This window comes from Neomonachus schauinslandi, chromosome 1, assembly GCF_002201575.2.
Source record: "Neomonachus schauinslandi chromosome 1, ASM220157v2, whole genome shotgun sequence".
NCBI classification, from domain to species: domain Eukaryota; kingdom Metazoa; phylum Chordata; class Mammalia; order Carnivora; family Phocidae; genus Neomonachus; species Neomonachus schauinslandi.
In genome coordinates, this window is record NC_058403.1 from 33,542,149 (window position 1) to 33,558,769 (window position 16,621).

Consider the following 16,621-nt stretch of genomic DNA (forward strand, 5'->3'; position numbering starts at 1 on the left):
GCCCCAAAGACTCCACCCCAAAACTGCTAGAACTCATACAGGAATTCAGTAAAGTGGCAGGATAGAAAATCAATGCACAGAAATCAGTGGCATTCCTATACACCAACAAGAAGACAGAAGAAAGAGAAATTAAGGAGTTGATCCCATTTACAATTGCACCCAAAACTGTAAGATACCTACGAATAAATCTAACCAAAGAGGCAAAGAATCTGTACTCAGAAAACTATAAAATACTCATGAAAGAAATTGAGGAAGACACAAAGAAATGGAAAAATGTTCCATGCTCATGGATTGGAAGAGCAAATATTGTGAAGATGTCAATGCTACCTAGAGCAATCTACACATTCAATGCAATCTCTATCAAAATACCATCCACTTTTTTCAAAGAAATGGAACGAATAATCCTAAAATTTGTATGGAACCAGAAAAAGACCCCAAATAGCCAGAGGAATGTTGAAAAAGAAAAGCAAAGCTGGCGGCATCACAATTCCGGACTTCCAGCTCTATTACAAAGCTGTCATCATCAAGACAGTATGGTACTGGCACAAAAACGGACACATAGATCAATGGAACAGAATAGAGAGCCCAGAAATGGACCCTCAACTCCATGGTCAACTAATCTTCAACAAAGCAGGAAAGAATGGACATTCTTTATGGAATTATGGAAAAAAACAGTCTCTTCAACAAATGGTGTTGGGAAAATTGGACAGCCACATGCAGAAGAATGAAACTGGACCATTTCCTTACACCACACACAAAAATAGACTCCAAATGGTTGAAAGACCTCAATGTGAGACAGGAGTCCATCAAAATCCTAAAGGAGAACACAGGCAGCAGCCTCTTCGACCTCAGCTGCAGCAACTTCTTCCCAGAAACATCGCCAAAGACAAGGGAAGCAAGGGCAAAATGGAACTATTGGGACTTCATCAAGATAAAAAGCTTCTGCACAGCAAAAGAAATAGTCAACAAAACCAAAAGACAACCGACAGAATGGGAGAAGATATTTGCAAATGACATATCAGATAAAAGGCTAGTACCCAAAATCTATAAAGAACTTCTTAAACTCAACAGCCAAAGAACAAATGATCCAATCAAGAAATGGGCAGGAGACATGAACAGACATTTTTCCAAAGAAGACATCCAAATGGCCAACAGACACATGAAAAAGTGCTCAACACCGCTCGGCATCAGGGAAATCCAAATCAAAACCGCAATGAGATATCACCTCACACCAGTCAGAATGGCTAAAATTAACAAGTCAGGAAATGACAGATGTTGGCGGGGATGTGGAGAAAGGGGAACCCTCCTACACTGTTGGTGGGAATGCAAGCTGGAGCGGCCACTCTGGAAAACAGTATGGAGGTTCCTCAAAAAGTTGAAAATAGAGCTATCATACAACCCAGCAATTGCACTACTGGGTATTTACCCCAAAGATACAAATGTAGGGATCCGAAGGGGTACGTGCACTCTGATGTTTACAGCAGCAATGTCCACAATAGCCAAACTATGGAAAGAGCCAAGATGTCCAGCGACAGATGAATGGATAAAGAAGATGTGGTATATATATATATATATACAATGGAATATTATGCAGCCATCAAAAGGAATGAAATCTTGCCATTTGCAACAATGTGGATAGAACTGGAGGGTATTATGCTGAGCGAACTAAGTCAATCAGAGAAAGACATGTATCATATAACCTCACTGATATGAGGAATTCTTAATCTCAGGAGACAAACTGAGGGTTGCTGGAGTGGTGTGGGGGGTGGGAGGGATGGGGTGGCTGGGTGATAGATATTGGGGAGGGTTTGTGCTATGGTGAGCGCTGTGAATTGTGTAAGACTGATGAATCACAGACCTGTACCTCTGAAACAAGTAATATATTATATGCTAAAAAAAAAAGAAGAAGATAGCAGGAAGGGAAGAATAAAGGGGGGAAATCGGAGGGGGAGACGAACCATGAGAGACTATGGACTCTGAGAAACAAACTGAGGGCTCTAGAGGGGAGGGGGGTGGGGGGATGGGTTAGCCTGGTGATGGGTATTAAAGAGGGCATGTTCTGCATGGAGCACTGGGTGTTATACGCAAACAATGAATCATGGAACACTACATCAAAAACTAATGATGTAATGTATGGTGACTAACATAACATAATAATATTAAAAAAATAATTTTGCAGGGCCAGGATATACATCTAGGGATAATATGTTCTACCACTCTCCCACCATCTGCCATTGAAAGACTGCAAAGTTTGTGAACATTAAAATACTTAAACATTTGAAAACTGATTATCTTAGTGTTGGTAGTAAATATTATTTATTTGAAGTCATAACTTATATGTATAGTTAATGTATATTCCTCTTTCTTTTATAAGTTTCAGGCCAAACAGAAAATCATAATACTCTAGGGCCCACTCAGTGCTTCAGATTGAGAATGGGCTGAGCTAGCTTCTCATGAAAAATTATAAAGAAAAGCCTGCAGGCATGTGTGTGTGCCCCATCACTCCCATTTATTCCTGAGTATTTCTGGGCACCCAGCCCATAACTATTATAACTGTACCCAGATTAATGATTGTGAGGGAAAAGATTCAAAGTAAACATTTCCCCATAGGCACTAAAAAAATGAGTGCGAGAGCTTTAAACACACAAGTGACTGCTAATAAATATATTTTCCAGGGGCATAATAAATCTAATATAGTAGTTTGCAATCATCTTTAAAACAATCATATTGGTTTAACCTTACTGGGTAGACAGAGGAAATAATACAAGCAAAGAGTAAAGTGGCTAAGTTATTTCTGCAAAGTACATGTTTGTACCATTCAAAACGAAATCAGCAAACATTTTGGTCATGATAGTTAGACACGGAAATTACTTATATAATCCAAATGAGTAAAATTTCTGGCAGGTTTTGAACCAGATTTTATGTAGATTTAATTATTTATTTTATAGTTATTTCACAAATGTGAGTTTTATTTAGACCATCCAATTATTATTAAAATTCTGAAGTGATGAGACTTTTATGGTCATGAGAGAGTTAATCGAGTACAGTGATAGGATTCTATGTATTCTTTAGGTAAATTGTCTGAGGCAGCCAGCAGACAAAATGTCACCAGGGATGAATTTCCTACATTGAAAATTAAGGTGAGAAAAGGAAATATATACAGTTATATGCTTCTAATATAGATCTACATGGAGGCTCATCTCCCTAAATCTGTCCAAGACTGTATCTATCGTGTGTGGCTAAAACAAATTAGACCTCCTATGCTGTAAGTCTATGCCGGTAATATGGAACCAGCATACAGGTCATAACTTCCACTGCTCAAGAAAGAATATGAGCAACAGCTTATCAAGAAAGCTGATGAAAGCAGAACTCTTATCTTTCACCTCTTTGTAAAGTGTTCTTTCCCCTGTTTTATGGGCTGTTAGTCTCCAAACCCTTTTATCCTCTAATATCCTTCAGGATCCACACTTTCCCAGCCAGCACTTGATGCTGAAATATACTTAGGTTTATATCCTGGTTTAATAAAAAATTTGAGTATCATCTTTTTCCTTAAAAAGTTACTTCATCCTTAAAAAGTCTGTTTGTTTCCTTACTTGTATATGAGAGAGAGAGAGACAGCATGAGAGTGAGGGGCGGAGGGGGAGAGGGAGAGAAAAAATTTTAAGCAGGCACTATGCCCAGCGGGGAGCCCAATGCTCCATCTCATGACCCTGAGATCATGACCTGAGCTGAAATCAAGAATTGGACGCTTAACTGAGCCACCCAAGCGCCCCTAAAATGTTTATTTTTAAAATGAGTATATTTGTTCAAAAAATATCCCATTTAAACTGATCTGTGCTTTTAAGTGTGTTAGAAATGAGGACAGTATAACACTGCAGAGAAATGACATTTAGCCAGAGGCATCATTAACTCTTACAAAGAAATGCAAAGGAAACATAAAATTATAATTAGTGAGACATGCTTTACCTACTTTAATGGCATTTCAACAGGGCAACAAAAAAGTGAATTATCTGGTGCTCACATGAAAAACAATGCTGAAATTAGGGGAAGTAGATTTAAATCACATTTATTCCCTTACTAGGAATCTGATCTTGTGAAAGTTATAAATCTTTCTAGTGTTCATATTTAGGTTGAGGATAAGAATACTTGCCTGATCCATATCATTAAAATGATGTGATGATAAGAAGAGTCAATGTAAATAAAAGCATTCACACACTGTAAAGTGTTATGGTTTGGTACTTTGATGTTTGGTACTAATTTGAAAACCATGTCCTAAAATATATCTTCTAAACCAACCGATTTTATCTAATTTCAATGGGCTGAACCAGGTCATGCTAGAGTTCTGCTACCTCTCAAAAATTCATGATTCCATGTGCTGGGTATTTCCTAATGGTCATTAAATATCACAAAATTACAATTGGTGAATAAGGCACACATCGACGTAGGAGGGGTGATTAGGGGCCGTCTACACAGGGTTGAAGCCAGGAGCATATGTGTGTTCTTCAAGGGAAGAGTGCAAGGAAGGAAACAAAATAAATAACTGGATTTGGACCTGAGGGAAAAAGATGGGACAAAGTGGGTACAGAGGAAAGGGAACTCACGATAGTGCTGCAAGGGGGTAAGGAAGAAAGGTGAGCCAATAATGCAGAAGTGTAGAAAGGAATTAGCCAGAAGCAGAAGACTTAATTCCAAGACTGTGACAGGACGGAAATCACCTTGTGGTGGTGAACTGGGGAATAGGAAATGAAAAAAGTAGGACCAGAGCATGTAGGTAATAGAGAGCATTAATACATACTCCTCTCATCCTTTCCTTTCCTTCCTTTTATTACCAAATTTCTAAGGCATTTTTATTTTATTGATTGATTGATTGATTTTTGAAGATTTTATTTATTTATTTGACAGAGAGAGACACAGCTAGAGAGGGAACACAAGCAGGGGGAGTGGGAGAGGGAAAATCAGGCTCCCCACCGAGCAGGGAGCCTGATGCAGGGCTCGATCCCAGGACCCTGGGATCATGACCTGAGCCGAAGGCAGACGCTTAACGACTGAGCCACCCAGGCGCCCCTCTTAAGGCATTTTTAGAGCCAGTAATGATGAGCAGAGCAGGTGAACTGCCTGAGCTTACAGCCTGAGCAGGACACTGTTGCTAAGCCTTTCATATGCATTAACTCATTTAATTCTGACAATAATTCTACAAGTAGGTGTTTTAAAGATGAGGAAACTAAGAAACAGTGAGGTTACTTTTATAAGGCTGGTACGTGGGAGAGACGGAACTTGAACCCTTAGACAGTCTTACTTACTCCATCGAAGAGCTCATGCTTTTAGCCACTATCCTAATAGTAAGAACAAATTTCTCTACATTTACACATATAAGAACTGGAAATACTTAGAACTAGTGAGTCTCTGGGACACAAAAATGTTAGAGTAAGACAACAAACTGAAAAAAACAATGTTTCAGAATCCGAAAAGAATGCTACCATCAGAGAAACTTGTTTTTCTTGTTTTCCTTAGCTGGAAAGAAAGGAAGAGTGTTGAAAGGGAAGGTAGTAAAGTGAAAACAATGGACTATCTCTAAATATAAATGGATGGAGAAAAAAATTACAGTAACGTTTATAATTCTACAGACAAAATAATTTTGTTTTAATGTTCCCATAATGAAACACTTATTGTGTGCCAGTAAAAGCTAACATGATTGCATTTCATTAAGTTATACATTAAATAATTTTTCTCAATAATACCTAAAGAATACTTTCCTAATTCAACAATTAATGCCATATAACAACCAAAAAGGATCAATTAATTTCACAAGTAAACTTCACAGACATAATAGGAATTAATTAGGTATTTTTCCACCATTAGGCCAAAAAATACTACATTAATTGAATTAGAAATGATTCTTACACATGGTTATAACTGAAGCCACTGTTTCCAAGAACAGTGTTCATTTTTCTCTGGAGAGACAAACTCTTCCTTTGGTTGCAGCACCAAGATATTCTTGGCAGCCCTTAAATACTTAGTGAACCAGTAATTATATCATTCCTTCATTTTAAGAATCTTCTGGAGTATTCAGGTACTATTTTCACATATAAATAAAACACTGACTACTCAGTTTGACCCTGTGAGATTCTGAGTTAGAAGAGCTTTGTGAGATTCTGAGTTAGAAGAACTTAACAGAAAATGATGAAAATGAAAATACCTCACTTATAGAAGATCTAAACAGCTTTATGGCAGGCAGGAGATATTTACTGAAAAAAAAAAAAAGAAAAAGGCTAATTTCTACTGAGATCCAGAAGGAAAAAGTAATTTAACATTCAATATTAGAAATTTATTTTAGACACAGAATGCTCTAATTAAAGACCACTGGCATCAGATATAAAGAAAGGTGATGAATACAATTATACAATTATTTTTTTAATTAGTAGAGAATGATCTGTTTTTGGACTGATTAAATAAAGGACTATTTTATTTATTTATTTATTTTTTTAAAAGATTTTATTTATTTATTTGAGAGAGAATGAGAGAGAGAGAACACATGAGAGGGGATAGGGTCAGAGGACGAAGCAGACTCCTTGCTGAGCAGGGAGCCCGACGTGGGACTCGATCCAGGGACTCCAGGATCATGACCTGAGCCGAAGGCAGTTGCTTAACCAACTGAGCCACCCAGGCGCCCCAATAAAGGACTATTTTAAAAGAAAGGTTAGATATGGGATTTTTCAGGCCAATGTTTTCATTATAGTTCTTCCATATTTGCAATACTGTTTGCTAGGAAAGGAAAAGGTTTACTAAATGAGATAATAAGTGTAAAGTGCTTGCAGACTGCAAGGCATATAATAAGTTTGTAATGGATGGTAGATCTTATTATGAAGATCTGTTCACAAGTATTCTGACAATACATTTTATTGTATTAATTTTGAGTTGTACAAAATCATGATGCATCTTATTGATAATATTTTATCAATTTTTCCTTTCTACCATTTAATTAAATATCTACTTGAAAGGAAAAACAATAAATTCTAGTAATCTTTGTACTTTATTTAATTTAATTTAATTTATTTTTAAAGATTTTATTTATTTATTTGAGAGAGAGAGAATGAGAGACAGAGAGCACGAGAGGGAGGAGGGCCAGAGGGAGAAGCAGACTCCCTGCCAAGCAGGGAGCCCGACGCGGGACTCGATCCTGGGACTCCAGGATCATGACCTGAGCCGAAGGCAGTCGCTTAACCACCTGAGCCACCCAGGCGCCCTGTACTTTATTTAATTTTAAACAACCCCAGGGGTTCTTTTGCCATTAGGTAGCTGTAACCTCCATCTATCCACATCATCCATCAGTCTGTTCATCCTTTCATCTATCCAACACTCAACCACCCATCCATCCATCCATCCACTTCTGACTGCCCATCCTTCTATTCATCATCGTCCATCCAACAGAAATTTAGCTTTATGTGTGAATACCTAACACATTTTAACTAAAGATATAATTGCTGATGTGTGGATAAGGCTCTTAGTCTTACACGTACCTCAGTTTCCATATTGTAGTACCACATACCTCAGAATTTCCACATACTAGTACCTCTTTTTACAAATTGGTAAAAATAATCAACCTTGGCACAAATGTTTTTCTCCTCATTAGCGATATAATTGTTACGTATGTGTGTATTGTTTTTAACGGTTACAATAATATTTCTGATTTCTTTTTTCCCATTGAAGGACAAGAAATAGAGGATAGAAATCTTGACTGAGCTATTGTTAGATGAATTTCTGGAACCAAGGAGACCCATTACCACACAGTGGAGCTATGAAGCAAAAAAAAAAAAAAAAAAACCAGAAATGCTGTTGAATATCTCAGAACACGAACCCTGAAACAGTACTCAGATATTTAAGGAAAAAAAAAAAGAGAGAGGAAAAAAAAAAAACCCACCTAAAACCATTTGTGTTTTAAGGGCCTGCTCATTATTCATTACTGCCTATAATCTTATGAATATATATTAAGCCAATCTAAAACTGTTATAGCAGTTGCAATATTTTAATCATGCAAAATATTTTTCTTACTTTGTGATTCATCTTAAATTCCTGGGTAGAAAAATGATGCTAAATCATAGGCTCTTTATTGCCAGTGGGGGTGGGTAGATGCATTCGTCATTATCATTAAATCACAGGGATTTTTGGACAATATTTAACAATAAAAAATGATCAAAAAGACCTCTAGATAATGTTTAAAAGTATTACTGTCATCTTGAAATTAAAGAGGGCTAACCTGGCAATGAATGCACATCCATTTTGAAGCTATAAAAACAAAAGTAGGACCTATATTAAATATGAAATTGTTAGTAGGATCATCTCTGCTCACATAAAGAATAGCACCATTAAATTGTAGCATAGAGCAAAAGCACACATAACACACTCACACATACACACACACACACAAAGGAAAAAAAACGTGCTTGCATCTGTTCAAAGTGATTGTTGTAGATCTTTTATGAGAAAACCTTGTATTTTTTTAAGGTTTTTTTTTTTAAACCAAAACATATATAACCTGGAAAACTAGAAAGTTGAGATGCTCTATTTTTCTTGGTTCAGAAATTAACCTTTATATATAAATTCTTGATGGAATGTGGCATTTAGCTAATCCTAAATTAAGCCCTTTGCTTTTATTTGTTGCATAAAGCATAGATTCTAATAAACACAGAGTGTTACATAACCGTGCTTCAAAGGCTTCTGTAGACTAAGCAACTCACAGCAACATCTCTGCCTTCAGCAATCACACTCCAGTGAATCATCCCAGTGACCTTATTTGCTCATTAGAAACTCTGTGTACAGGTTGCAAATGTCAGAGTCTGAATTTACATTTTAAAAAGTATATCTTGAGGCAGTTTAATAAAAACATTTCAAAGATCTCAGGTCAAATTCAACTATTTACTCATCTGTTCCCTTAGCTTTAAATATTTTTGGCTGGGATTCACATAGTTTTCACAAGCCATCCTTGATGATCACTCTCCTCTTAACATTTCAGTATTGTAATAGTTTGAAACGCCATTTGGAAAGGGGGCTGCTATTAGACTTTTATTTCCACCCCCATCTCAGCATGGTGACAACTGAAAAAACATTGGGTTTTGGCGTTGTTTACGCTCTCAGAACAGTATGAATCTGCACATACTAAGACACACGCCTTACGAATGAGGCGTGAAGGCAGTTAGCTGAAGAGGGAGAAGCTCTCCTGTGCCATGAATCTGTGTATCTGATATACAGGATGTACAGTTCATTTTCTTGGGCTACCTATTGCCCCCAAAACTATGCAGAAGTTATTTTGAGCGTAACAGAAATGAGTCATCATGGGCAATACCACCGTTGCTACCACCAACCACACACAGGCAGCCACGAAGAGAAGGGGTGCCCTGACGCAGTAGAGAGAACACGAGCTTTGCAGTACCCTGCTCAACCTCTGCAGCTAGGTGCTGGAGGGGAGTTAGGTAGTGACTTAAAGGCCTTGGTTTACTGACCTGTCCCCTGAGGCCAACACAACCTATCTTATAGGGCCGCTGGGAATATGAAACTAGATACTTACTAAAAATGGCCAGCAAACAGCAGGGCCTCAAAAAGAGGTCCCCTAACACCCACTTCCCTTGGCACCGCTCAAAATGTGGTATCATCATTTATGTTCTTCAAAATGGATTAGAAGGAACGGTTTGTCCTTGGGGGCTTAGCAGTTTTCCTTTTGATTCAATGCTGATTTGGTATCGTTCTAAGTGAAGAGATGTAATGCAAGAAAGACAGCGATGATTATGATAATATAAAGGGCATTATGGTTTTTTTTTCTTTCTTTCTCTACAGCTAAACAATGTGAAATCATAGGCAAATATAACGCATTAAGAGAGTGTGTTTTATCTTCCTAGGTATGAAATGTATGACCAGCCTACTTGTCTATATGTTTAGATCTGAGTTCTGCATCACACACGTTGCTATTTACTAATTAAAGAATGTTGGTGGTTATTACATTGAAGATCAGCAGCTAAAAAGACCAATGTGAGATAGTATATAAGCAAAGGGTTTTTGTGTGTGTGTGTTTTTTTTTAAATTTTCTAGAATACGGCTATAGATTCTTGTTGCAGAAACAATACTATGTCTTTTAGCTGTCACCTTTAAGACCACATTCCAAAACCTTAGTGATACAAATCCGATTTCTCTTTTAGCTTTCCAAAATGTATCATCTCATTTTGAAGTGATAATTAAAGGCATCCTTTAAGTGTTTCTTCTGCTTTGCCTGGCATTATCCCCAAAATAGTTCACCTTACAACAGTTTCTTGGGAAGACAGTCATCACCTATCCTCCACAGATTTGAGTGAAAGTTGATGTCTTGCTATTTGATATACTGGATATACGGGTTCAAAAAATGGAACTGCTCAAGAATTCAGACATGTTACCTGTTCGCAGGTTTATATTTCATAGTGACAGAAGAAGTTCAAATGACTTCTTTAGAAACTTTCAATTTGTTCTGGCACCAAATCCTGCTTTCCAGGGAATTAAAAATTTGATGAATTTCTTGACTTGATTAATATAACCAATCTTGCCACTGTGGATTCTTCACAGTGAAAATCTGTATTCAAACCCTGGCTCAGTAGTTGGAAATACCAATGGCACAGAACACTTTGGCAAAGTCAGAAAATACAGCATAGAAATCCTAATTTTTTGTACTTTCCCTATCTGAAATGATTCTATAATGCTGAGCTACAATGTCGTGTAAAGGTATAAGAATAAAGTCAGAAAGATGAAAGACCAAAAAGAAATGAGACTTGTAAAATGCTAAGGATAATAAAAAGAACTCTTAAAGCTAAGCTTGGAACAATAAGAGCTGAAAGAAAGCATAGATGTATCTGCTGCTTATGGAAGATAGTACAATCATCATAATGACAGAGAACTGTTGTCTTCCCCATTAACAGGTTAGAGGCAAAAAAACAATATATATATATTTTCATGTTCAATGTTAAATTTGGGATTTTAGGTTAAAGTTATGTGCTTGGGTGGTTCAGTTGGTTAAGCGTCTGCCTTCAGCTCAGGTCATGGTCCCAGGGTCCTGGGATCAAGCCCCGCGTCGGGCTCCCTGCTCAGTGGGAAGACTGCTTCTCCCTCTGCCTGCCACTCCCCCTGCTTGTGCTTGCTCTCTCTCTCTCACAAATAAATAAAATCATAAAAAAGAATAAAGGGGCGCCTGGGTGGCTCAGTTGGTTAAGCGACTGCCTTCGGCTCGGGTCATGATCCTGGAGTCCCTGGATCGAGTCCCGCGTCGGGCTCCCTGCTCAGCGGGGAGTCTGCTTCTCCCTCTGACCCTCTTCCCTCTCATGCTCTCTCTCATTCTCTCTCTCAAATAAATAAATAAAATCTTAAAAAAAAAAAAGAATAAGGGAGCTATGATATCATACTAGTTAGTACACATCAAGAAAAACTAGAGATTTTTATTTGGTTGCAAATATGAGTAAAAAATGTGATGGCTGCCAGGAAAGCTAGTTTCCCTTTGACTATATTAATAAGAGAGTAGTATCAAGATAAAGGGAGGTAATGGGGTACTCTAAGTCATACTTGCCGGACTCTATCTGAAATATTATGCTGTTAATTCTGGAGACATGATGTAAGAGGGATGGGCACCATGCCGAGTGTATTTTGATGAGGGAGATGCGATGGTAAGAGGTCTGGAAAGTATCATGAGAATCTACTGAAGAAAACAGAGGCATCTGGTCTGGAAGAAGGAAGACTAGGGAGCGGTAAGTACTGTGAGGAGCATGTTAAATGCCCTTCTGACCTGAGTGGCGGCTTGTAGAACAGGCGCTGGAGCCAGAGTACAGAATTAATGCATTTATTTTCATACGTTTAAGGCAATATTTAAAAAAAAACCAAAACCCTAGAATTGCTTACCTTGTGAAATAGTGAGATTCCTAGGACTGGAATGTGCTCTATTGATGGTTAGCTGTGATGTGTGGAGGAACTTACAAATGTTATTTCTGCACTGAACTGGGTCACTGGAGTATAGAACATCACGAAATCCAGAAGGTTTTAAGATCAATATAAGAGTTAAAGCTGGTGTTATGAACTTAAAGCTAATTAGGTGTGGTTTAAGGTATGTTGGAGATTCTCTCCTGCTCCCCTCCCCTCAAATAAAAAAATCTTTGTTATAAAACAATTATTACATGAGATAACCAGTCCATGAGGTCTTGCATATTTCTTGAGTTTTCAAAGAGACCGTTATTAAAATGTAAATGTCCTCAGAGGAAGCGGTAACGTATGGGAATTAGTTACAGCTTGTTGACAGAAATTCAAGAATGAGAAAGGTGGCAAGAGTAAATAAGATCTAAGTGGGCACAAATCTGTAGAAAACAAAATCCCTCTGAGAAAAGAACCAAGAATATTTTCTTCAAGGTTTTCCTAGAGATGCAATAGATGATCAAGGGTTCAAGTTTTACTTATATGAAGATATGGCCCAATCTTCCCAGGTGTCTACATAATTAGAGCTTTTAATGAGTACAGTTTCTGAAAGGGGTCATTAACGTAAAACATTTAGTGTTTAATATAGAGAATTTCTGTATAACGGATGCCTATAGACATCTAGATAAATCACCAAATTTCAGAAGACTCCATTTGTGTCAAGGTTTTATCAAAACCAAACTAGAAAGGTGCCTGGCTGGCTCAGTTGGTAGAGCATCTGACTCTTGATCTCAGGGTCATGGGTTCAAGCCCCGTGTTTAGTGTAGAGATCACTTCAGAAAAACAAAACAAAACACAAAATATAGACTTTCATGTACAGTGTAATATTGTATCATTAAATAAAATTAACTTTTGGGTAGATTCTACTTCATAAAATATGCTATTATTTATGTTTTCACTTAATAATATTTGTTAAAATTACATAGATTACATAGTTACACAGGAGATCAACGTAGCTTGAGTCAAGATTTTTCTTCTAAACATCACCATTGATATTCTATGTGTTTACATTTATCAAAATCCTAAATTAAACATATTTTCTTTATATATATGTGTGTGTGTGTGTGTGTATGTGTGTGTGTGTGTGTGTGTATATATATATATATATATATATATTTATATACACTTTTTTTTTAAGTAAGTTCTACACCCAACATGGGGTTTGAACTCACAGCCTGAGATCAAGAGTCACATGCTGGGCGCCTGGGTGGCTCAGTCGTTGAGCGTCTGCCTTCGGCTCAGGTCATGATCCCGGGGTCCTGGGATCGAGCCCTGCATCGGGCTTCCTGCTCTGCGGGAAGCCTGCTTCTCCCTCTCCCACTCCCCCTGCTTGTGTTCCCTCTCTCGCTGTGCCTCTCTCTCTGTAAAAATAAATAAATAAAATCTTAAAAAAAAAAAAGAGTCACATGCTCTACCAAGTGAGCCAGCCGGCGCCCCTAAACTTGTATTTTCTATTCCCCTAACTGGTTACTCCTCCTTGCCTTCTTGCTTTGGAATCCTAAGTAATAACACCACTACCATTCTTCCCCTTGTTTAAAGTGAAACCTTGTATTTTCTCTTCTCCATCCCAAGTCCAAACAACTGCTGAGTTCTTTCACTCTAAGAAAATGCTCATATACCTCTTTCTATCCTATTGTGATTCCTTTAGCTCATGCCTTAATTATCTTTTACATGTACTATAATTTCTCATACTTCATATCTGTACTTCCCATCTCTTTCCTCAAGAAAGCTCTCCTACACACCGGGTCCGTGAGAACTTTTCCTAAAGCATACATTCTTATCAGGTAGCTCCCTAACTCAGAAACCTTCAGTGATTCAATACAGAACTATGGAAAAAAGTCTAAACTAATTAATATAGCATTGAAATTTTCTATTATGTGATCTCAATCTATCTTTTCAGCTTTATCTTTTATTCCTTTTTAGGGTCATCATTCTCCAATTAATACATTGTGCTGTTCATTATCTAAGAATGTTCTATGTTCTCCAACAGCTAAGATGGCCCTCCTCAATTTTTTCTACTACAATTTTATCCATTTCTCAAGGTCCAGGCTTAAAGGTCTTTTCCTTAAATCAATCACTCCATCAATCAATTTCTCTCTCTCTTTCTCTCACTTTATTTTTTTTCTTTTACTTATCTCCTGTTCTCCCGTGGAACATTCCTGCCCCCTTCCCATTTACTGCATTATGACTTACATCCTAGTTTGGTTTTATACATCTCTTCTCTCCTACTGACTTAGGGTCAAGGATAGTGCTTAACGAAGACTGAAGTAGCTCCCAAGTGTACTGTAAATGTATTTTGGTTTGATTATAAAAAAATTATATTTTGATTGCATATTGACTATATGACATTTTCAGGTATACGGGGAGTGAGTCTAGGGGCATTACTTCAGCAGTTTGGAGCTGAGAGGGGTCACGTATGAGATGGTACACGTCTAGCATTTATTTGCATTTCTTTATAAAAATGGTGAGTACATTTGCTTCCTGGAACAAGTGCATCTTTGGTGCAGGCAATCCCATCACACTGACGGAGCATTCTGTGTCAACTGGGGCACCCTGGGGCTGTTAGTCACAGTGACAGCCATGTCTCCTAAATGCTCTGATGGCATGTGGAACTGTGCTCTGCCGGGCAGGCAAAGGGTAGGGAACCATCTCTCACCACACTCACTGATAGTGCAGGGGAGCGGCAGGTGCCGCAGGCTACTTAACTAGACAGCACTGGCCCTTTCTTCTTCACTGGTGGAGAAACGGTCTGTCTGGGTAACCACTTCCCCCAGAAGTCCACTTCCTGAGTCCACTTCCCACTTCCTGGAAACTCCAGGGTAATTCCCCTGATTCAGCCCATCATGGCAATACACTTCTCCTTCCTAGACATTTCTTTGGCGATGTGTGACTGAATTCTGGTCAACAGAAGATGAAAGAAAATGTGTTTAAGTGACCTCAGTCTTAAAAAGAGAAAAGAGGTCTATCTGCCTTTTGTTGTGTCAGAAGGTTACATTTGGAACCATGGCTGTTGTCTTGCAGCTATAGCAGGTGCCATCCTTTGGGTGTTGGTGGCACCCTAAGAGTTGAAAGCAGAAAGACAGAATGAACCAGGGAGCTTGAGGATATTGTCACGGTGCTGGGGTCACCCTACCTTAGGACTTCTGATGGTGTGGCAAAATACATCTCCCTTACCATTTGAGCCAGTAGAACAGGAGGTTTCTTTTACTATAGCTAGAGATCCTGACACATCAGCCTTCATGTTGGCATCAGCCACCTTGTTCAGGTGGCAGACATTGATCATTGTGAGGGCTTCAGGGGAGAAGAACATTATTTCTATGGTCTGCTTAAAAATTTGTGTTGGGTTGTTGCTAGGTCCTGAATCTGTCATTTTTTTTTTCATGGACCTAGTAAGTCATAATCTTCTTAAAATACACTGCACTTTTCCTTTTGCAACAATGATCAAACTTACAATTACTAATGTTTTTCTTCTTCACTAGTTTAAAAGCTCCACGAGGGCAGTGACTACATCTGCCAGGAGAATTCCTGTCTCTCCAGCACCTCGCACAGGGCTGGTACACTGGTGTTCAATGGGTGGGTGCTCAGCAAATATCTGTGAAACAAGTAAATGAGTGAGTAAATGAATATATAGAATATCAAAAACACTCTCCCTCTCATTTCCTTTGCTCACACTCCCAATGCCCTGATTCCGTACCAGTTTAGGCCTTCAAAAGTGAGCTATGTCCTGCATTTGAGGAGACAGTAAAGAGAAAAGGGAAGGAAGCTATCTTTATAGCTCTTGTCTGTTTTCTCAGTGGAGAAAGGGAAAAGAGACAATTCTTAAAGGAAACTTACAAAATATTTTCATAAAGAAAAACTGTAATTGTCTCCTGAATTGCATATTGGATCAAAATATCGTTTAAAAAAATGTTCAAAATCATTTTAGAACCAGAATGAAGCTGAGGATTGATTCAGTATAACCAAGCTGAGCAAAGATTTACCAACTATTTTAAGTCCCTCATTTTTCAAAAGAGTAACTGAGAGCTACTGTCACCAAGATCTGCATTGGTCTTTCTTATTCTCTATGATGTAATAAACAATTGAATGCAGACAGTTACATTCACCAGCAACAAAAAGGATATTTTCCTGGCAGCGTTGTTCCAACTCGGTAATCAGTGTAGCTCTTGCTTGGATGAAAGTTGAAAATAAAAAGAAGACCTGCTCTCTCAAAAGCAATGATCTTATTGGCTTCATGCTTTTCACTCACATAGGCCTGCAAGAATTAACACATATATTACATTATTACATTATGGATGCTGCTATAAGCAAATTACTTATTAAAAAGTTGTTTTTGTCTTTATTAATAGATTTCTTAGTCATTAAGCCAACAAATGAAAATGTATTATATTTTTTTAACATGTTGCAATTTTGCCATATCAAACTCTACACTAACCAAAATCTCAAAAACTGCTTAAAGAGTATAAAAATCTCACTAGTCATTGACAACTTCAAATAAAGCACAGAGGATTAGCACTGTGGCTTAGGTTTTAAGAATACAGTACCTATGTTACATATAAAGTGTGTGTGTGTGTGTGTGTGTGTGTGTATTCTGGATGTTTACAAGTGAATTTTCTTTAAGACTTTTAGTTCCCAGATTAATGAGGTAAGGTAC

The 16,621-nt window shown here is 37.9% G+C and overlaps 1 protein-coding gene across 1 annotated transcript in view; it reads right to left on the reverse strand.

Moving 5' to 3' along the window:
- GBE1 (1,4-alpha-glucan branching enzyme 1) overlaps positions 1–16,621 on the reverse strand; it is a 279,857-nt gene that overhangs the window by 18,583 nt on the left and 244,653 nt on the right. Inside the window, exon 14 of the mRNA XM_021689411.2 lies at positions 16,092–16,222. Coding sequence (XP_021545086.1) covers positions 16,092–16,222 — 131 coding nt within the window. The remainder of the gene's footprint in view (positions 1–16,091; positions 16,223–16,621) is intronic.